This window comes from Metopolophium dirhodum, chromosome 3, assembly GCF_019925205.1.
Source record: "Metopolophium dirhodum isolate CAU chromosome 3, ASM1992520v1, whole genome shotgun sequence".
NCBI classification, from domain to species: domain Eukaryota; kingdom Metazoa; phylum Arthropoda; class Insecta; order Hemiptera; family Aphididae; genus Metopolophium; species Metopolophium dirhodum.
In genome coordinates, this window is record NC_083562.1 from 36,145,049 (window position 1) to 36,169,432 (window position 24,384).

Genomic DNA, 24,384 nt, shown 5'->3' on the forward strand with positions numbered 1-24,384 from the left:
TATTTTTCATTGTAATGAGTACTATAATGACTAGTGACAATGATGAGTGCATGTTCATAATTTTTTGTGTGGTTTAACGACAGTAATTATGTATATTATAAACGCAAAAGTACCTATACCTAAAGTTTAGACCTTGCAATCCGTAGATTTGGCAGCTCTGGTAGTTACATACCTACACACTATAACATAACAGCTAATATAGGTACCTATATCAGAGTGTCAGACTTTTCAACATAGGTACTAGGTATACCGTGCATGACGACCATCGTCTCGCGGCGCACGCGGCACGCTTTGGGCAGCTATAATACGATGTATAATAATGATGAGTATGCTCATTTATTGAAGACATTTGAAAATCCAAAAAATACACTTGTTTTAATATATATATAATATTATGTTGACTGTGTTTTTCATTATGATGACTAGGCAACGATAAAAACCAAACATAATTATCATATTGTGTGCGGTTTAAGAACGGAAACGTATGTTGTAAACGCAAAAGTGCCTAAAATGTAGACCTTGCTAACTGCAGTTGTAGCAGCTCTGGTCGTATTACCTACACACCGTAACATAATAGCCAATAGGCATGTCAGAGTGTCAGAAATTTCAACACACTTACCGCGCATGACGACCATCCACTTGCGCCGCACGCAGCACGCTTTGGGCAGCTATATGATACTATAATATGTATAGCCATGGAGGTAGCTAAATGTATACATACCTAGTTAGCAGTTTTACTTAATTGTTTTACGTTTGTATTTTTAATTAACTCCCAACGCCAGCAAATACAAACGACATTAACTTTGTATCCGTGTATACATCCTATTATGTTATGGTTTTAGGTATTCCGTGTATCTAACCTGCATAAATGTAACAACAAAATAATGATGATGAAAATGTAATTTTACATTAATATTGTTTATATTAATATACAGAAATAGTTTTTTTCGATTTATATAATATACCTAGTTAGCAGTTTTACTTAATTGTCTTACGTTTCTAATTAATCAACTCTCAACGCCAGCAACTAGCAAGTAAACAATATATAACGACTTCAACTTTGTATCCACGTATACATCATCATATTACAGTGAAATCTCGATAACTCGAACAGGTGTAAGTCAAATTATCGATAACTCGAAGGAATATCTTCACCCCTGTATTTCAATAAGTACACACAATTAAAGTAGTTGTATACCTAATGTTTGAAGTTAAAAAAAAAAAAATACCCATTACATTCAAAAATTCCGGTAATAAAAAATTTTTTAGATATTTTTCATATTTTTGGACTTATTGCAAAACATTATTTCAAATTTATTATAACACTTACTTACTTGCCGAATACCTAAAAATCATTTATTCACTATCCACGCTCGTTTTGGATTCATACATATAAAATCAAAAAAAGAGATTTTTTGCCAAATATTATGTCCTACAACAACATAATTTCTGATGAACCCAAAAATATTAATAATCTGTTTTATGATTATTTTGCATCAGTTTACAAGAAATCACTTAAGCAGATTCAGTCATATATTCATCATTTAGAGGATTTAATAGAATTAAAATTTAATAGATTTACAAATTACAGTAAATGAAGTCTATGTGTGGTAATCAAGCAGAGTCACATTAGCTTAGACTTTTTAGTTATAAGCAACGTAAATACTCCCATGGACTTCATGTATAGAAATTATTAAATTGTATGATAAATTGTCCTGAATTTATAGTTATATACTTATATCTAATATTGTGTTCCATATCCCGGCATTATTCTACTCATGAAATATATCCTATTTTCATATCCCATTACCTTCTAAGAATTACGTCATTAATAACAGCCCATTATGTCGCTTGCCCAAGTCTGTTGTAATAAATTAGAGAATTTTGATAATAATTATGGTCCAATTTGTAAATTGATAATTGTAATTGATAATGGATAATGTGTTAAAATTAATACGAATAATAGTATATATAACAATACATAATTAGTATCATTATCACAATTGTTTCTTTATTCTTTACCCTTTGTATAGATGTTAAACTATGATATAAAAATAATAATATTAAATATGCAAAATGTCACAAGAAAGTAGAAACACCGATAGCTATAATAGAAAATTCATTTATTTTCCAAAAAAAAAGAAAATAAATACATAATTACAATATACATATACCTAAATAATACAATACGAGATACATGTTTATAAAACTAAACTATGTTTTACAAAAAAAAAATATTTATAAATCGCATATCATTCTTTAATTGTAATCAAATCTGATGAAAATGTAATTATATAGTTTATATTATAATATATAAAAATAGGTAATATCTATTCTTCTTATGTTTTGAGATTTAATCAGTTAATACTTATCATAAATGAGTCACAACTCTTTTTGGAGTTTCTGCAGTTGTAGTTTTTTCAATTGGTACTTCATTTCTTATGGACGAGTCACTCTTTTTCCTAAAAATTATAAAATAAAGATTGTTGAAACATAATGTTTTTAAATACTAGATTATCAAATAATACCTAATTTTATAAATAAAATAACAAACATAAAGATCGGTCATAAGCATAACAAATCAATCAAATATAATTATCGTCTTATGGACGAGTCACTCTTTTTCCTAAAAATTATAAAATAAAGATCGTTGAAACATAATGTTTTTAAATACTAGATTATCAAATAATATCTAATTTTATAAATAAAATAACAAACATAGAGATCGGTCATAACAAATCAGTCAAATATAATTTAATTTATAATATGCTACGGGCAAAAATAACAAAAACCGGTTTCCCAAAAGTGGGATGAATTTTTCTTAGAACTATTATTGTTCAATGACATTATAATAATTTATAAATATAATATAATGCGTTGAGCACTATAATAAATACCCGTTAATAAATTAAGAATTACAATAGTCTGGCTCATCAAAAATAAGTCCTTGTTATTGAGAATTTAAACATTTTTACAATTAAAAACAACTTTTATTAAAAGGTAATAGTTGCGCAACCAGATGGATCCGGCTCCCTCTCATCTTTTGGACCGTACATAAAATTATGCGTGAAATATATTTATTTAATCTAGAATATAATTATTAACAACTGTTATATTGTTATTGTACTAGTTAAAAACTATCTTCTTGAATATTTTCGTTTGGTATATATAATAATAATAACAATATGGATAAATTATCCACTATAATAACGACGAATTTGTGGCAGTTCATTTTGAAAAAAGACCTGTTGGTATGGACCATAAACTATAGGATTGAAACTTAGGATAACTGAAAGGAACACCTGTTGGTATGGACCGTAAACTATAGGATTAAAACTTAGGATAACTGAAAGGAAAAATGTTGTTTTTACCAAACCAAAATATTTATTTCCACGTATGAAAATAATAATTAAGTAATAACTTACCCTCGCCCGAACATTTTTCTAGTCAAATCTCCAAACGGTGCTTCTACGACCAAGTATAATGCTAAGCCCATTAAATAAGTTTTAAATGTATCGTATATCCCAGCATCCAACTAAAAACAGACGAATCGAAACAATATTATATTCGTATAATATATTATGAACAATCTTTTTGTCATGGAAGACAATGCAAATTATTTAGTGACTTCATAATATTTTATATTTGATGTTCCAATTATTATCTTTTATCTTACCAATGATTTTATTGATAGATAAGTGGGTAGTCTTTGAGAACTCTGAGACATCATCATAACGATTAGGTTCACTAAGAAAACGCAGTATGAGAGTTTCCCCATGGGTACAATAAATCTGTTATCAAAAATTTTTGTTAAAAGACCTGTAGAAAATAAAAAAAAATTAATATTCGTATTACATATTTTCAATACTAGGTAAAGGTTTATGATAGTTTATAATAATGAAATCCGATTTCCACATTTTGCAGTAGATATTGCTATAATAACAGTAATAATGTAATGATTCAAGCCTGGGCATAAACGAGTTAAAAAGTTAAAATTAAGTCAATTTTAACTTTTATTAATTCAATTTTCATTAACTTAATTTTTAACTTGACTGATTTTCATTCATATAAACTTAATAAATAACGAGTTAATTTTAATCAAAACCAAGTTACATTAATTTATAAATAACTAAATAATAAATATAGGTAATACAATTTATTATTATTAATGATCCATATTGCATAAACATTTACTTTTTATTATTTTAAACCATTTTACTGACTATTTATATATTAAAAAATAAATAATTAAAAACTTAACTTATGTTAATAAGTTAATTGTAATTTTTCTCATAACTTTTAACTTAACTGAGTTATAATAACTATTGATTTTAAACTTTTTCAAATATTTTCTATCAACTTAACTTAACTCAATTAAAAATTATCATTAACTGGCCCAGGCTTGGGTGATATCATTGATATCTTAAAATCATAAATTGTTAACATAATTGCTGTCCGTACGAAAACGAAATTTGGTTCGGAGTTTCGGACACATATATATATATATATAAATGAATTAACGGCATTCCATGTGACTAAAATTCAAATTACCGTAACCAGTTGTGTAATAGCAAATGGTGAACCACACACATATTGCCGTCCATGTCCAATGGCTAAATGTCGAATATAGAGCTTGTTCCAATAAATGATAAGGTCTATTTCTCACATAAAATTTAGCACCGTAAAACTGTACCCACAAAGAGACCACAGTTACAACTAACGTCCCTCCGTAGACAGTAATCTAAAACATAAAAATCGCAGTCCATATGGTTTCGATTCATAAACGATAATAGATATTATGTCTGTACTCGATATTTACCAATGATAATTTTGTTTTTGTCTTTTTCAATTTACTAGCAACGAAGCTCATTGCCACCCCAACAAAAAAAGGCGTAGCTCGCATGTGACTTGCTCTGTAAGACTCATTAAACGTTGTAGAAGTTCTGGGGTTTTCTAAAAATCTGAAATTAGGTAGTTTTGTATTTAATAGCTAGGTACATGTTTAATTCTGTAATAGTTCAACGGTTTAATAGTTGGCTTCTGTATCATTAAAATGTCTAAGTATATTATTAAGTGATGACACAGTACACAGACAACAAAGACTTCTCGTGTTCAACAAACAGCATTATACATGAATTGTGTTTTCGTTCTTGAGAACAAGTCTGTACATAGACTGCAACACGACAGAACACGGCTGCTTCTATTGACAGCCATGCTTGAGAATAAACTCATAAAGCTTAAAATATTATAGCACTTTTGAATCACACAAAATAACATACATAATGCATAATATTAATGAATACAAAGTAACATATTGCACTATAATAAAAGGCACTGCATATTATAATATTGGTAATAATCGTATGGGTGTTATTATTTAGGGCTGGTGGTATTTTCGGTATTTTAGAATACCGGTATAAAGTGAATCGGTAATTACCATGCCACGGTAATTACCAAAAATACCGTATGCCTACATTTATTATTTATTATTTTTATATAATCAATATGACATAATATAATAGACATATCCTAGGTTGGATAATTAATTATCTAATTAACTAATTAATTCACCGAGATCCGGTAGTTTCCGAGGTATGGTATTTTCGGTAATAACCAAAAATACCGTACAACCGGTAATACCATAAATACCGGTATAGTAAACAAATACCCGATACCGCGGTATCAAATTTTAAATACCACCCGCCCTATTTGATTTATAAGATACCTCAAAATTCGATTCAAATTTACTTAGATAGATATTAAAATATTATCATTGCAATTTTACTTACGGAATATGTACTTTAAGTATTCCATCACTTTTATTCAAAATCGTACTTATAAATGGCGTAAATATCGACGCAATAATAATGGTTGAGAGCAATCCAATTCCGTATTTAGTGTTCTTTGTGTAAATATAAACTAAAGCAACTCCAACTATGAAGAACTGAACGTCACACGATATGTACCAGCTCACTATGAGGCACTGTTTAAATATTAGGTAAGTACGTTTAAAATATAGCCTAATATAGTTTTTGTAGACATGATTTCCTTTTTAACTATAGGTACAATGTATTTACTTTAGGTACAAATATAATATATAATTATAATTTATAAGTCTTACTTCATACTTGGCGTCTATAAAATTACTTATAAAAAGCAAATTGGTCCACCAATATTTTTTACATGTCTCCGCTTCGCTCCAGGCTTTTTGAGGCCAAAGTGGCCCGTCACCAAGATGAGGTACGATATTAGCTGTGATCGCCATCATTGCACAATAAGCCGGTAACATTCTAAAATCATAAATTAAGATCATATTCATAATTGATAGCGAATATTTTCCTTACGTTCTCTAATATTGTGAACCAGCGTATTAACGTAAAATTACATTCGATTTAACAGTTTAGGTATGACAAAATCGATTTACCTTACTATTCGGTAGATAACCGGTGACGCAAGCTTTATCCATACTGATCCAGCTTTCATGAATATCGGAGAGGTTGTCATGTACAAGATAAAACCACTAATGTAGAAAAACGGATCTACTAGATTCATACTAGTCAATAATATATCAGGTCCAGACTTGTACAACTATAATTGTTAGGGAGTAATTTAATTAATGGTATATAGAGTTGTTGTTTGAACAGAGTTCAAGTAATATAGTTGAAAAAAATAAGCCTAATAGCTATGTAGTAAAATTTACTAAATAAATAACAAACATAAAGGAAGTCTGCCTAAAATAATTTCTCCGTTAAAAATTAAAATACTAACTTTGTAATATTTTTGCATCTTTAGTAATGTATTTATATTTTTTACTCGAAAAGGTGAAATCTATAATATGTATACATATAAATAAATGAATGAATGTATGTCTGGCTGTGTGTCCATATTACCATGGCAACCAACCCCGGGAGGTGAATGAATGTTTGTCTGTCTTTAAACAGGGATTTTGAGGAAATTTTTGTTTATAAATGGTTGTCATGGGTTTTGAAGCTATTATAATAATAATTATGGTTGCCGGGCAACGGCATCAAGTAAAAGAAAACTGTTGGGCTAAAATATACTATTTTAGATTTCTAAATAATACGTGTCTATAAATATAAATATATATATTTAAAGCTAGAATGAATTCTTCGATGGCGTAAAATTCATAAATATATTATACATATACAGATACATATAAACATTCTGTAATATTGTAAAATTAAATAAAATTCACCACTACCCCAGGGGCGTAATTGGGGGGGGGGGGGGCATTGTACCCTCAAAAAAACATTTTTTTACTGCTAACATTTTGATCAAAGTATTGGTAATGAACATTAATGTTTGCTAAAAACGTATATTTCCCCCAAACCAAAATCCTAATTACGCCACTGCACCACCCGTAGGTACGTATATAACACTAACGGGGTCTTATAATATAGACTATGCTGATACATGTTTGTATAGTTTCATATTTTATAATTATTATAATTTATAAGATGTACTATATTATTGATTATTATTTTTGTCCGCAATAATTATGCCTACATAATAATATTCTTTCCATAAAATCATTGTAATTATTCAGAGACTCGTGATAAGAAAATTATTTAAAAGGGAATAAGACAATCAACAAGAACGACGAACGGCGCAGAAAGTTACCATAGTCAACTTAGGCATGAATTTTATGTTCCACATCCTACAATATTTCATTCGGTAAACTTTTAGTTATCATTGATTTATTTTTGTCTATTTTAATTTTTTTAGATAGATGTGTTAAATCAACAACAGATAATTACTGAAACCAAATTTCGACTCATACGAAACGGCAACGTAAATCGTACACGCAAAGTATGTAGGGAGAAAGAAAAATCGATTTTAAAATAAATGTGTGCGGTATTGAACGGTGTAAAATGTGCGGTTATGAACGGTAAGTGTGCGGTTATGACGACCGCCGTGTCATCAATATAGAAGAAAATAACCGAAGGTTCTTGATGCGTGATGTAAGGTGTAATAAAGGAAAGGTGAAATAGATAAATTTATCATTTACACATATAACTATATAGGTAATTATGTAGCACACGGCGAATGACACATAGTTTATAATTGTTGTGTTTTAATATTTTCTTAACTTACATTTTCGATTAATTTAGGATGACTCATAGGATTTCCTACTAAATACATGAATCTGTGACCAAACAAAATGAATATCATGGTTGTCACTTTCATACCATTCAGAATATTTAATTCGTTCGTTTTATCATATTTTAATAATTCTTTGACAGACTTGATAAATGAAAATGAAATGAAGAATTCATCATCTGTAAAACAAAAAATAAGTTACACCACAAATATAATACTTTTTTACACGATTGAGCGAGACATCACTTTAGTTACACTATTGTTGAACGATTTTGATCAAAGTTAAGTTTATTATAATTTTACTAAATGTCTAAAATATTCTTAATTTATATTTAATATTTATTTCGTAGAAATATTATAATAATGATTTTCAAAATGCATGAATAAGTTCATAGATAATAATAATATCATATATAACATAATATGCAAATAAACTTGCATTATAGATTTTCAGAACTTTGAAATTAAACCATTATTTAAGTATCAGTTTTTTATGAATAAATTAAGTATTTATTAATAATAACTGATCTTTGTAAACACTGTAATAAGTATGATATTTTTAAAAACGGGTTTGTAGAGTAAAGAGATATATTTTAAATTTCTATGGTAAAAAATTGCAAATCAACTATAAGTATATAATTGTATAAATATAGGTTTTCACACACACGGCTCTAAGAACTTACTTATAATTTCGCGACCTCCCCTAGAATTACATTCGGTAAAAAACAATGTAATCTGATATAATAAATTTAAAAAACCACAGTATCATTACTATGGATTTCCTGCTTAGCTGATAATGTACAATTAAATATAACATACTCATAAGTATAAAGAATTCGAACATTTGATATTATGTTAACAATTGGTTATGTCACTCACCTGATAAGGTTTTATTTTGTTGACGCGATAGTTTTATGAAATGACCAACGGTCACACCACAGCAGATCATAACAAGTAGTACGAAAAATGCACTAAAAAATAAATAAAATCAACAAACAACATTATTTTAAAATCGTTATGATAACACACAATAGAATACATTTTTTCCAAAACACGTAACATATTATAATATTGAATTCAAAAACAATATTTTCGTTAAAAACATAATATAGCTGTGATACGTAAATATTGGTTATAATTAAGTACATGATTATATTTTATTTTATTATTTCCAGCCTTCCAGGTTGGATGGAGGAAAGTCAATAGAATTCAAACCGGGGAAGACACTGTGCTGTATAGTAGTTTTCGAGTAGGTATAACTCGTCATTGAGTAGGCCACTTTAATGGATAAATTTTAAATTTGAATTCACTGATAAATTTTATACGATGAAAATGATTCTGTTTGAAGACACAGTCGGTCTGTAAGCCTATAATAAGTCTAGAAAATAATTTGAAATTTTAACAGATTTCGTCAACATTTGAATCTTAAAACACTCATAAAAAGGAATGTGGCTTTCCGCTGTATTGTTTTCAAATTCTTGTAAGGAAAACTTATGAGAAACCTTGTATTACATTTTTTAACTAAAATATTCACAAATAAAAGCTTTATTATCCACAAGTCGAATAATAACTAAAAAATTTGAACATTTCAAGTATCTATAAATATTAAATAGGTACCTCAAAAAGAGTCAAAATATTTTTAAATTTATAAAATTTGAAAGTGCCTATACTAATAGTTTGCGAAATTTTAAAATATACGGTTATTTGTTTTTGAATTAAAAAGAACAATTCCAAATTTGTCAAAAATTTGGTTTTACGGTATAAGTATTCCCGTTTAACCGTATATTTTTTTGTTTTTCCCGATTATCTTGTAAATTTCTGGAAAGTTTCCACTTTTGACCCCTCCAAGAACAAGCTAGGTCCAATTTTCTACCAGAAACCTCCCTGGAAGTCGATAACTGGAGCATTTTTCTGGCATAAGAAGTGGCTTCGGACACCAATTAAGAGTTAAGACACACATCATCATTGTGAAACCAAACATTCTCTGTTCTCATCACTCCGTTTAGAATCTAATAGATTTTTAATTGTCATATAAATTTAAATGATTATTCATAAACCGTAAACCGAGCTTTTAAAAATCAAATGGTATATTCTTAATAATGTAATTTTAATATACTATTAACCGGTTCGAATGCGTGTAACATGTAATATTTTCTAGTACATTGTCAATGTTTTTTTTAACCAAAGTCATGGTTACCATTTGCAGTTATAAATATATTTTATTTTCTAACGTATTTACTCTTGGTTAACTATCGTTGCCTTTGTTTTGAATAAACAAATATTATTATTAAGCAGTTTTATCAATAATTGCAAAACTGACGTCTTATCTTAAATGCTTGCCAAATAAATGTGGTTTAGTATATTGTAAATATTTTGTCTTACAGCACGTCAGCACATGCCAATGGCACAATGCTATCTGCTATTATACAATATATTATATATTAAATACTAGAATAGGTACTAGATGTATAGGTACGCGTACATTGATCGACATTGATGACGCATCTCTTTAAACTTTACGCAGGCCGTCCTTATCCCGGTTAATTGTGTTTTTTTGCCTCGTTCGAAAGAAATAATTGACCATTTGTGTTTGTATATTTCACCAGAGAGGCCAGAATTTATTGTATTTTATATTTTATGCTAAAATTGTATTTATTTTACGGAAATCAGAATGCTCAGTCTTTCCATATACTGTCAAAACGAAAATATTGTTTTTGTTTAAGTTATCGTCGAATTACCTGGTTAAAAAATACGCCATGTCGTAAGGATACATATCTCCACTCACAGTGCAGAGTATCGGGTCTACTTGGACGACAGCTTTGAACTTCTCCGGTAAAAACACCTTGTCAAATTCATTTTGCAACGACGTCTGTAGATCTGCCGCTGAACAAGAATCCGGTATGCATATCCCTAAATTCAAACTGTTTCGTTTGACTAGATCTGGAGAATCGACCCACTGAAAAAAATTTCCAATTCATATCTATTATAGTAGGTACTTCTTTTGGCATAGTAAAATAATGTTGCCATTTGTTCACGCTTGTGCAGTTCAGTGCTTTTTTTTTGTTTTTTTTCAAATTTAGTTTTATCTAAAACTGATCTAGATCGCACAGCAATTAATTAATATGATGATTACTTATCAACGTTTTATAATATTTTATACGAAATATTCCGTTTTATTATTCTTGCTGTATATAAGCTAATAATAATTGTTCGTGTTAATGGTGGTAGGAACTTCTTAAGTGGATATCAAGTATTACAACTACGTACCCCAAGTACTGTTTTCCACGCGTGATTGTCGCTAACGTCATTAATGTTGTCCGTTCCTTTTTGGAAAGAGTAATTTTTGCCCATTGGCGGAAATAAATGTATTTCAGACAAACAATACTGTCCCTTCACTGGATAATTAACGTCGACACATTCGTCATAAATACCCATATGATATTTGTTGCCAGCTAGTATGCCAATTGGATGTCGATTCCAAGACTCTGCCACTGAAAAATAATAAATTTTAATCGTATTTTAGGGAGTTTATACACTTACAAACTATAGTACAGCCATATATTAATCACGAAATTCAGATCATTTAGTTTTGTTTTTGATAAAATGTTATATTATTGGTAAGTGGAGGAATTTGAACTTAAAAAACTTTTAACCTATAAAAACATGTGTATATATTTAATTTCAGTGAGAACAACTGTAAGAGTAAGCTTGTATACATTATATTTTCGATACGTTTTGAAGTTTAAACTAAAAAATAATTTGCAAATGTTTTTTATTTTATTGAATTTTTTCAAAATTGAAGGTACCAAAGTTATGTAAATTTTTTATTGGACATAAAACTGTCTAAAAATTGACATACAGACGAAAAATTAAAAACGTAGTATCATTATTTTTATACAAATAATATGATACATCAATTATTAAAACCATTTCATTCGGTATAGCTACTGCAGGCTGCCACCTATATTTATGATAATACCTAAATAGTTTAAAAACTACGGGTGTTGATTATTATTTATTACATATTTAAAAGACGCAATAACAAGTTACATTCAATTTTGATTTTGCCATTTTGGATAGCCATATCTGGTTATTGCAAACAACTATTAAGTAAATTATGTTGTATTTATCCTATAGCTGGCGGTATTACAAATATTTATACCGGTATTCGGTATTTATTTACTACCGGTTACCAGTATCAACGGTATTATCGATAATACGGTATTTTCAGTAACAATAGTATAATAACCAAATTACTAGTATTCTTATAAATACCGAAAATACCTGATATCTATAGGAATTTTATTACCCATATCGGTATTTACCGATGTACCAAAAAATACCAACATCCCAACGGATAACTGACATCCAACTGTAATTGCGGTATAGGTAGATGACATTATTTATTTTTTGATAAATCAATATGTATTTTAATATTGTTAAGTTATTTTATACAATATGTAGTTAGTGATTTATACATAAACTATTCATTTTTTTTATTTATTTATTTTGCTGTCTGCAAAAAAATGTAACGCTAATGACCCATGTTGTCAAAGCGGGAATTTAATTGTGTAAATTTCAAGATCAATAAAAAAACTAAATAAATAAAATATGTAGTTTAAAAAAATTATATTATTCTTATAGGTACCTGATTATTACACCGAATAGAATACCAAAACTCAAGTAAAAACGTTAGGAGCAATAACCTGTTAACATCCAGACGTACTTAATTCAATGTTGCACCTAACTGCAGTAACGTAAATACAGTTTTGTTATTTATTTTTGTTATATTCATTGAAAAATGAACATATCTGGTTATTTCACCGACCGGTAAACAATTTTTTTCTTAATATAATTATCTGACTGTGTTAAACAGGTTTTTGGAAATAAATTGTTAACAGGTAACTGGCTATTTCAAAATTCTCTTCTAAAAAAAAAGCTAATGAAATGTCTATTAAATCATTTTAAATTGCTATATGAACAACTGAATACGATAGGAAATAGCTTGAGGAAGATAGTATTAAATTTTCATGATATTCGACCATGGAAAAAAGTTTTCCCCCTCCTTGCAATCCAAAATCTTGGCGCCGCCACTATACTGTTGGAAAATGTCTATATTTGTATAATACGCACTCTAATATTGCATTGGTTTAGGTTAATTTGTATGAAAGTCCCACAGAAACACTTGAACACCTTGAAGAGTACTTATTCTTTGAACCATATTGATCATTAACGACAATACGTATAATAATAGGTGTATTTTATTTTATATTATCTTCCGAATGATGTCCATGGAATAATATGCTCAATTATAAATTATAACTTGCGCAATTATTGTTTTCATTTTTGGTGGATACGTACCATTTGAATAATGAGTCACACAATGTATATTCAAACATATAGGCACCAACTGCTATTGCTGTAATGGTTTTTCTGCTATCGGCCGTCGGCCAGATAGGTGTAGGTACATAAACGATATATAATATTATAATACCATGTTCTAATATACGATATTCAAAACAAAAATAAATCATTCATTTAATTTTATTTCACAATCATAAACATTTTATTTATTATGCGAAATTATCAATTTGTAACATGTCACACCTATTATATAAATTCAATCCAACTAATATTTAATTTCTTCAAAGTTATTTTTTCCGCAAATTGTGTAATTTTTTTTTTTATTAAGTTCGCGTTGGTTTATTAAATTATGATTGCATATTATTACATTGTACAATACATATTCATGTGGGGTCATGTGGCAAGAATGAAAAATCAAACTAAGTTTTATTATGTATCAAGATCGACACTGCTTTAGAACGCATTCAGTTTTTTCGACAAATAATAAGTACATAGGTACTTGAAAATTTTCATCGAAAGCAGGTTTTTCAAATCAAAATAATAGTGAGAATATTATATAAACTATGAGATAAAAATGTTATACGCACGGGTTTTAAAATTATTATTTTTCTTTATCTAGATTACATTATAATGTGGAAAAACTAGCTGCATGGTAACCTGACCATGATCGTGCCAAGTGATACGAGTACGGAACCAGTGCAGTGTAAAGTTTTTAACAATTTATATTAATTGACTGTATACAACAAAAAGAAAAACACTCATTTTTTTAATTATGTGAGTTTTTAATATAGAGTTTGATTAAAGAATAATGTTGGTGATATAAAAATGTTTGTAGGACAATAAATTACTTCCTTGCTAAAAATATATAAGTCGCGTTTAAATTAAAGAGTATGATATTATTTATCTTTACTTTTTTGTATATTTTTATTTTTAAATAAAATTTTATTATTTTATTTTTACTATAAACTACCCAAAAACAATTTTTAATACTATGAAAATAATAGGAACATCTGGAAAATAATATTTCCTTTTTATTAATGTATTTTTACTACTTGTAGATAAGTCAAACAATTATTTTTCTATAATTATTGTATTCCTACGAAGTACCACTCGTGTGCCTTAGATACGTGCAGTCTGACGGTGTGATTTAATGATGTTATATGTAAACAACACGAGTGCTTTTTAACAAAATATGTTGGGTAAACGTTTAGGTGTCGTTTTCGCAATACATCGATATTTTCAAAATATAACAATAATTTATTTGTTTAATATAAATTGATGTGACATTGGAATTTTAAAGCTTGAAATTTGAATGCAAAATTCTATATGCCTTATATAATATCAACTAGGTATTATGTTCTAACAAAATCTCAGAAATCTTGATTGTCGATCTATTTTTACCCGTTATAATATATAAAATTAAAACTATACATATTCAATGACCACCAATAACCCATAATAAGTTTTTTTTTAAACCTTTCTTTTAATTAAAAATAACAACATAGAATAAGAACAAGACTAGTTTACGCCGAGGTGGGTGCTAACTGCTAATCACCCCCGCCACAATGTAGGTAAGTACACCCACCGATAGTACTTATTATAATTAAATATATAGGTACGCGTGTCTGGTGTCACGTGAAATGCAATTAGTTTGATACATATTTTGCACAATTTTTCCGTCTGGAGGGGCAACCTCATATTATTTTCTTGAGTCTTGACTATCGAGTAAGAGACTACTGTAATCCAGTTGTTGCACGACCTACCTAGGTACTTACTGTGCATATTTTTCAGTTCTGACGTAGACACTTGTATAGGTATAAATACCTGTATGGCTGCATGACTACATGTATATTATACATATCTAATGTTCGCTCTAAATTTATAATTTTTTTTTATTTACTATCGTTCTGCCATAAATAACAATAATATGAACAATATGCTTATTATCAACAGTAATATACAATTTTTTGTTTATTGTGTTATGGGTACAATTTACATATTACATATTATACTAACAAAATTTCACAAACTATAACCGAAATACCCATTTAAAAAAATAAGATTTAAGTATCATAATATGATATGGTATTATTAAAATTAATTATCAATACTTATAAGTTGTTTATAATTAATTTTCAGTATAGATACAATAATATTATCAACGAATATGATTAAATTTATATACTATCAATGATTGTGGTAGTTCTCTTCTTAAGTATTATTGCTTTAAGAAGGCAATTATCAAATAGTTCCAATTCACAAATATAATGCAACTATCGCATTTAAAAATACAATACTGAACAGAGCTCGTTTACTTCAGTTCTTATAGGAATTTTTATAATTTTATTGTTCTCCAGCTTTCAGTAGTTTCCTTACGCCCAGAGGAAGAATTGAAAATATCTGAAAACCACTTGCTCAACATTTCAGAATAACATATAATATAACTGAGTTTCTCAACCAGGATACCGTGAAATTATTTAAAATACCTATAAAACAATCGTACTTTTTTCACACGTTCATAAAAAAAACTGTTTTATAAAAGATCTTTATCCTTATGCTGTCACGTATGTTTTGTGTAATGTACAATCTATTTTCATTTTTATACTAGTTTGGCATCAATTTATCACCATTAAAAAACCAATAAAATGTAAGTATCAATATACACAACAGGTATTACTATAGGGCGTCTCCAGATTTATTAAAATAAAATACCTTAGGGTAGTGTAATCCAAAAAATTTTGGTAACCTCTAAAAAAACATAGATAGTTTGATAACATATTTATTCAACAATTCGTTCAAAATCTAAAAAAAATAATTCATAATAATTATTTAAATAATATTTAATACCGATAAAATATACCTACCTAGTTACAGCTATAATACGGTACCTACCTGTTATAAGTATGGAACAAAAGTTTATTGTTTGGAAATATTTTTACGCTCGGAAATTAGTGATTTTTTGCTAAATTATGTGACGTAGATACTCATAAATATCTGATATGATATTATCTAAGTATCTTTATAATCTATGCAGTAAAATAGTGCACAGTATTCGCCAAATTATTCATCCGGCTCGTTATTGGAAGGCATATAGGCGTGTTCAGACTTTGGTGACCGAGGAGGCACAACAGATTTTTAAATTGTTCGACCTATTTTTTTTAGACATGAAAAAACATTCATTTTTTATGTTACAAAATTCAGGATGGTAGGAATATTTTTTAATGAAGATCAAAAAATATAACCACTGTCAAAACAATAAAAATACTTTTTTCCCGTCCATTATACAAAGTCCATTATACAAATCGTAAATCATTAATAAATATTTTGAGTCCCTGACAAAATTTAAATTATTTTAACAAATTGTAAAATATCTAAAAACATTTTTGAAACGATAATCGGTAATTGAATATTTTCAGCTGAAAAAACCATATGATGAACATAATATTATATGATAATATAATCACTAATTAATAAATGCGTGACTAAAACAATTACAATTAATCAAAATCTATAGGTCCTGCAGGGTACACACCACACAACTTTTTTTTTATCCTGGCATGATTTTGTTGGAGGCACAGTCAGCTGAGAGGGACCAGTGCCCAACCGGCACCTCCCCTAACCGGCACCTCCCCTAACCGGCACCTCCCGTAATCACGCCTATGTTAGAAGGTCGACAACTATAATCTAATCCTACTGTAAATATTTTTACCGCCTGAACGACATTTGACTAAAAAAAATAACATCTGATATTACTGACCATAGAATATAATTAATGTTTTCAGTGACGTACATATAGCAGGTACCATTGTGCATCGATTTTTTGCGTCTGGTAGATTCCCACACACTACACTAGGAATGCGAATACGAACCGGTTTGGTAGAGTAATACGTGTTTAAGTGTAGGTATATTATTGGATTAAAATTGATTATAGGCTATAATATGACATAGCAGATTTTTATAGGTACCTAGTATTGCTAATGCAACAAGTGTGTAACGTTTTTCTCGCTTTTGAATTTAAAACAGAGTAGTATTAGTTTTGCACAATGGTATCTTTTTATGAACATTTTTTATTTATCTTATCCTGCAGTAAAAACATCCACACATTTCATGTGTTTATTCACATGTTTACATACGATTCGTATACTAACTTAGCAGTTTGAAAACTGTACGGAAATTGCAGTGATGAGTATCATTTACGGATAATTTAATTTTTAAGCAAGTTATGATGATTTTTAAATTTACAAAAAATGTACAGTTTTAAAATGCTCATAACTTACTTTGTAACTAAAATATTAATAAAAGCCTCCTAGAAGTTCTAGACTCTAGATAAAATAATCTTAAATTTAAATTAATTAATTTTTTAAGAACACAAGAATAATAACTTAATAACTAATAAGTAATAACTACAATATGCCTTTATTGTGATATAAGTAATACTAAGATATCAGTGTCTTGCTATGCCCTTATACATAATGATTAATGGTAAGTACATCATGATTATAATAATATAATTACAGTAGTTTCAATAGTTTCATACATCTCAACATAATCGTAATGTACATATAGATATCACCGTCGTACAACTATAGTAATGATTTAATTAATATGATACCTATAATTACCCGACGTATTAATTGTTTGTAAAAACGAAACTAACCGGCTAATATATTATAAAATTCGAGACACTTTTAGTCTATAGAAATTCCATGTCCGTATTTATACATAGAAGCCGTATAACATAAAAATAAATATACCTATACAAATAATTCAAAAACCAAATTTAATTTTTCACATTTTGAAGGTTTTTAAGGATTGTAAGGATTTTGCTATGTTTCTATTTTAGGCACTCGTAAAATGTTGTTAAAAATTAAATAGTTTAAAATTTCATCGGCTGATTAAAAATATTAAATACCTATCACCAACCATCAGTTTGGTGGCGGGAGGGTAACCCCGTCCCCGGAATGTGAGATTCTTCTGTACACATCCTATAGGTACATTATTACGTTATATTAGCTTAATTTATATACAAATTACAGTTAGGGTGTTTTTTTTAAACATATAACCTCCCCCCCCTAATTACAGACTTAAAATTTATGTTAAGTTTAACGTGACAATGATTTTACAATCAAAACGATGATTTCTATATCCAAAATATAACATTTTTTTACACTACTACAATTATTCATAAGCTATTATGTTGTGACATTTGTTTTATTTATTTATAGGAAATTTATTTTCTAAAAAATATTGAAAAACGTTTAAAAATGTATTGATTTCTTTTAAATTATTGTTATGCTCGTTTCTATCTAAGTGCTAAGTGCGCACTATTGCAGTTTGGGAATAATTACATTTTTGGAGGCATAATATGTTATGTGCATAACGTGTTTGGAGGTATGACTTCCGAACCACGAATTAATAACGATTCCTCAGTCACAACTCACAAGTTGATGTGTCTATATATTGGAACCCTATAATTTTTTTTTATTACAAATTTAGTGTTACACTCACTTCTGACGGCCCAATCGGTGTAATTCTGTAAGTTTCGAACGTACATGTCCACTTGTCGCTGGCAAGCGGAGCTGCCCACGCGCTGAACGGTGAAATTGGCCAACGTTCGGTAAAACAAATCGGAGACCCACGATTCGGGGTAAATGTCGACATCGTCGTCCTTCGGTGGTGGTACATTTTCACCGTTACCCGGCGGAAAGGCCACGCCGGAGCCGTTGAGCGCCGATGGTAATCGTGACGACCGAGGTAGCGGTAATAGACCGTCGTCGTTCCGATGAACTTGACCGTCGAACTCGGCCGACGACAGTGTCAACAGCACGAACGCCGCCGTCGACCATAGCAACGGCGAGTGCGAAAACATCGTGAAATTTTATTTTTTTCGAATCCCGCGTGATTTTCGTGCAAAATTGCTATACTGTGCGACACAATTTACCGCAGACTATAATAGCGCGTGCGTTAAAAAAAAAAAAATCAAAAACCTACGCCGACCGTTCGCGCGAAACGCGTAAGTAAGAAAATCGTTTCGTATCATATATACACGACCGTGGTATAATTTTTATTAACAATTATATCGTATATTGTTATAATGACGCGATGACGAAAATTGTATTATTTATTTTTTACCTCCGTGCGATTTCCCGAGTATAAAATATATAATATTATCGTGATCGTCATCCGCCCTGTAGTGGACTTGAACGACCGTCGGCGTATGGCATGAGACTGCGAGGCGCAGTAGGATACGTTTATATTATATACAATAGTTATTACAGCAACGTTATATTTTTCTTGCCCAGTGACGTACTTATCTGTGTGTGTACTCGACCAACTTTATTATACGTTTGTTTATGTATGTATACAACTAAAATGTTAACGTATATTATAATTATTGTGCTGGTAATTGATATTACCATGCAGTATCACCCCATTGTCGGTTATTATGGCATTCGAGCGACATACTATATATGATGCGAAATCGATAATATTAGTTTTTTTACATAATTGTTTACAAAATAGTGCCGTATATAGATAAATGAATTACAGATATAATGGAAGTCTGCCTAAAATAATTTCTTCGTTAAAAATTAAAATACTAACTTTATAATATTTTTGCATCTTTAGAATATATATTCTGATTTGGGATTTTGAGGAAATTTTTGTTTATAAATGGTTGTCATGGGTTTTGAAGCTATTATAATAATAATTATTGGTTGCCGGACAATGATGTGCACGGCATTAGCTAGTACAGCGGTTCTCAAACTTTTTTTTTCGCGTACCACTCAAGTATATTATCATTTATCAATCAGTCGCGTACCACTGATGATTAAAAATAGAACAGTACAAACTTTACATAGTTAAATACATTTATTTTAAATGAAAATGCAGTAAAATATTACAGTATAATTTTTATTTATTTATTAATACAAATTTATTAGAATTTTAAAATTAGGACATGAATTAAATAACAAATTTTCAATGAAAGCCATAGATTTGTAGATTTGATATTAGCGATGAAATATCTGGTTCAGTGTTGAACTTCTGGTTCAACGTCCGAAGAGAAAATGTTTAGTACTGATATAAAATAAACATAATTTATCTACGTACGTACGCGGTACATAATATCAATGATTATATACAGATTTCACGGGAAATATTACGTCAATAAATAAGATATCGGATATCTTATTTAGGTATTGTCGTATTTCCCATGAAATCTGAGTATTAAAAAAACTCACACAACATTGTAAAACCATGGCTACGCTAAGAATCTCATGTTTATTTTTAATTTTCCGTTCTACCACCATGTGGCCTTACGCGAACCACCATATGTAGTATTTTGCGTACCACAGTTTGAGAACCGCTGCCCTTTAATATTTAATATAGGAAATGAATGAAATAATAATTGTGTCAAAACCCGCTACAGACACGTCACACACAAAAATTAATTTTATAAATTTTAAAATATTATTATGTAATTCTAAGCAAAAATACTTTGAAATCATACAGGGTGACCCCGAGAAGATTTTAGGGTGGGCCACGGCCCATTCTAGCCCACCCCTGGCGCCGCCACTGAGTCTATTACAATTAGTAAAATAAATTACTATAATGGCAATAAAAATTAATAATAAAATATAATTATTATTAATTAATTAAACAGGCTAATGAATCGTTTTTCGTATGCAATGATTTATTATTAAATTCAAATTTAATACATCCATTACAGTGACTTACTCATTGGCGGAAATCGGAAGGTGGGGGGCTTGAGGGGACTTAGCCCTCCAAAAGTCCAGTCTTTTCTTTTTTAGTTTTGTAGGTACACGTACATAATATGGATCGCGGTATACTTACTTTCGATAGTTTGAAAATGCATATTATTATGAAATCATTTTCAATAAGTTAGTTAAAAATTGGCATTTCCTATACATTTGTATACTGAACCATATTTTATAACACTTATAAAATAGTATTTGTGAGTACGTCACTCGTTACTATGACGTATTGTATAATACGGATTTACGGTGCTATAGCTCTGAAAAAAACCTTGATATCTAGTTTATGTGCGATGCCTGCAAGTCGCTAGTTTCGTTTTGATATTAATATAACATTATTTTTAGTAGTTTCGTATTTTCTTTGTCTGCACAATAGGTACGTCATCTTAGCCTGAGGTTATATTGAGTATAGCTAATATATTATATTAAATATAATACGGATACGGATGAATCTTCCCCCCCCCCCCCCGTGGTGATTTTATTTAAAAAGAGATAACTTGAATTTCCTCAAGATTTCATAACTATATAACTTTTGTCGCATTGCCTTCCATACTATAGGTAGTTGCCCTTTAGTACTCAAATTGCCTCCAATAAATAATGTAGATAGCCAGTTTCAGTGTTATTATTTCACTTTTTAAACATTGCAGATTTAATAACCGAGAAAAATTTTCGCTTGGTTGTTTTGGCATTTATGTTGTGAAGCTGAGTGATTGGCCTCTTGAGCGTTGTCAACACAAGGGTCAGATTCTCAACTGAACGAGTATGATCTTCCATTTTTGGTATTAACATTTTTTAGTCATAAAAAGGACGTAATTTCTGAACTATATACGCAGATCGTAAACGATTGTACGATTTTCCGCACTTATAATTATTTGTTTATTTTTTGGTTGCCATAATAAATTATTATTATTCAATGCGTTTAGATGAAGTCCCGTCTTAAAGTGGCATTTATTTCAAGAAAATTTCAATTTATAGATTTTTTCCTTTTCTTACACTACATGTCACACGATGAATCTTTGTGCCAAAGTTCACGTTTCTACCTATATATTATGTAAAGTTCCTCATAATTATAATGGTGGCAAGTGTGTCAGCAAGTCAGTAACAAAAATGTAAACTTTAAAAGTTTACCATGTGAAACGACTTAATATTATGGGTTGGGTTCGGTGTTTTACATTGTCCTAAGATATTTTGGTTTGTTCAATGTCTTATATTTCAAAAGCCAAGGAAGCCAGGAAGCAGAGATATGAGGGTTAAAATAGCTGGATGAATTGGTTCATATAAGGTGTAACACAACGCGCTGCTTGAATTTGGTCTGGCACACTAACGTGCGCTAAAATTGACATAAGTTTAAATTAATAATAATAAATAATATAATATAATTAATATAATATAAATACTATATTTTTCATTGTAATGAGTGCCATAATGACTAGTGATAATGATGAGTGCATGTTCATAATTTTTTATGCGGTTTAACGACAGTAATTATGTATATCATAAACGCAAAAGTACCTATACCTAAAGTTTAGACCTTGCAATCCGTAGATTTGGCAGCTCTGGTAGTTACATACCTACACACTATAACTGTTCGCTCCGCAAACAAATTAATGTTTTCGTTTCCGCGCCAACAGCAAATCAGCTGGCTGTCTGGTGTGTGCATATGTTTGTGTGATTCACGACAACGGATCGGGGAGTGCGCGCTTTGTCCCACCGTCAGATTGTGACATTGTGTTATCTTACTGATAGTGGGCAATGTGCGTATTCCAACGGTTATATTTTCATATTATTTTTTCGTGTATTTTCAATGTTTTTCGTTATTCATAAAGTTGTGTACCGCTTTCAGTGCCACCGAAAGTCTGTATTTCGTCGTATTAAATGTTTAAGGTGGTACTGAATACTGATCGCATTTTCGTGAGTTATGCGTTTTTTCATTGGTCATTCAAATATTCATTCGTTTTCGTAAAAGCATCATATTCAACTCAATACATTCGTTTCTTATTCTTTTTTTTTTGCCTCTCGAGCTGTTCGGTCGAAGTCAACTGCCAGCCAGAGCACATTGTTTCATTAACTTAAATACATTCATTTTTTGCTGAAGAAGCAAATATTCATTCAATACATTCATATTTCATACATATTCAATCATCTTGTACTAATCGTCTTCTGTGAATTTACTTCTGTAAGTATCGTTCAGTCATTTGATTTGTTCAATCATTTAATATTATTCCCCTATTCAGGGCGTACCACAAGATACTTACAGAAGCACGTGAATTTTGTGTCGTTGTCAATTACATGTGTTCAGTGATTTATTCGTTTGAACTGGTGGCTCGTTAGTCGTACGTTCTCGGGTTGCTGCACATTTAATTTTTATAATATTGTATTTTTATTGTGTAAATGTGCGCATCCTGAGACGGTAGCGTTTGGTTCGAAGCCGCTAACGGACACCAGTTCTCCAGGTAACCAGCTGACGAGCTGTTTTTATATTATTATTCAATATTATTGTTATTATTTTTGTGTGCTAATCAAGCACTTCAATATTATTATTACTTTATATTTTATTCAGCTGGTGGGTGCCAAATAGGCATTCCACACTTGTTATTATTTATTTTATTATACTTAACCAAAGTACCAAACATCACTTATAAAATCAATAAATTCAATTATTTATCCCAATATCACTTGGATTATCTATATTAATTCCTTTTGCTATTCATAAGGTTGTTAGTATTTATATTTAACTAACGCCTAGTCGTAAAGGCACCCTTGACATTTATTATATATTTATTTTTGTTAAGAGCCGAACGCGACAATAACACAACAGCTAATATAGGTACCTATATTAGAGTGTCAGACTTTTCAACATAGGTACTATACCGTGCATGACGACCATCCACTCGCGGCGCACGCGGCACGCTTTGGGCAGCTATAATACGATGTATAATAATGATGAGTATGCGTTCTATTGAAGACATTTTAAAATCCAAAAAATACACTTGTTTTAATATATATATAATATTATGTTGACCGTGTTTTTCATTATGATGACTATATTATAGGCAACAATAAAAACCAAACATAATTATCATATTGTGCGCGGTTTAAGAACGGAAACGTATGTTGTAAACGC

General features: G+C 29.7%; 1 protein-coding gene across 2 annotated transcripts; it reads right to left on the reverse strand.

Annotated features, from left to right (window-relative positions):
- Nucleotides 1-2,106: 2,106 nt before the first annotated feature.
- Nucleotides 2,107-19,703, reverse strand: LOC132941633 (nose resistant to fluoxetine protein 6-like). Of its 2 annotated transcripts, none has more exons than XM_061009774.1 (13): nucleotides 18,994-19,703; nucleotides 11,389-11,612; nucleotides 10,860-11,077; nucleotides 9,001-9,092; nucleotides 8,116-8,300; nucleotides 6,425-6,588; nucleotides 6,122-6,290; nucleotides 5,790-5,983; nucleotides 4,820-4,961; nucleotides 4,552-4,741; nucleotides 3,677-3,819; nucleotides 3,426-3,535; nucleotides 2,107-2,462 (listed from the first exon to the last, which is right to left on the reverse strand). In XM_061009774.1, the coding sequence occupies exons 1-13, from the start codon at nucleotides 19,352-19,354 to the stop codon at nucleotides 2,372-2,374; spliced, it is 2,283 nt and encodes a 760-aa protein (XP_060865757.1). In that variant the 5' UTR covers nucleotides 19,355-19,703; the 3' UTR covers nucleotides 2,107-2,371. The 2 variants fall into 2 exon arrangements, with proteins under 2 accessions (XP_060865757.1, XP_060865758.1); XM_061009775.1 differs by lacking the exon at nucleotides 2,107-2,462 and adding an exon at nucleotides 2,581-2,626.
- Between the last annotated feature and the right edge of the window lie 4,681 nt (nucleotides 19,704-24,384).

Coding starts and splice junctions, on each gene's coding strand:
- LOC132941633 (XM_061009774.1), bottom strand. CDS start 19,354: ATGTTTTCGCACTCGCCGTTGCTATGGTCGACGGCGGCGTTCGTGCTG. Junction 4,962..5,789: donor ATACTTAAAGTACATATTCC/GTAAGTAAAATT, acceptor ACCTAATTTCAG/ATTTTTAGAAAACCCCAGAA. Junction 2,463..3,425: donor AGAAAAATGTTCGGGCGAGG/GTAAGTTATTAC, acceptor TATAATTTTTAG/GAAAAAGAGTGACTCGTCCA.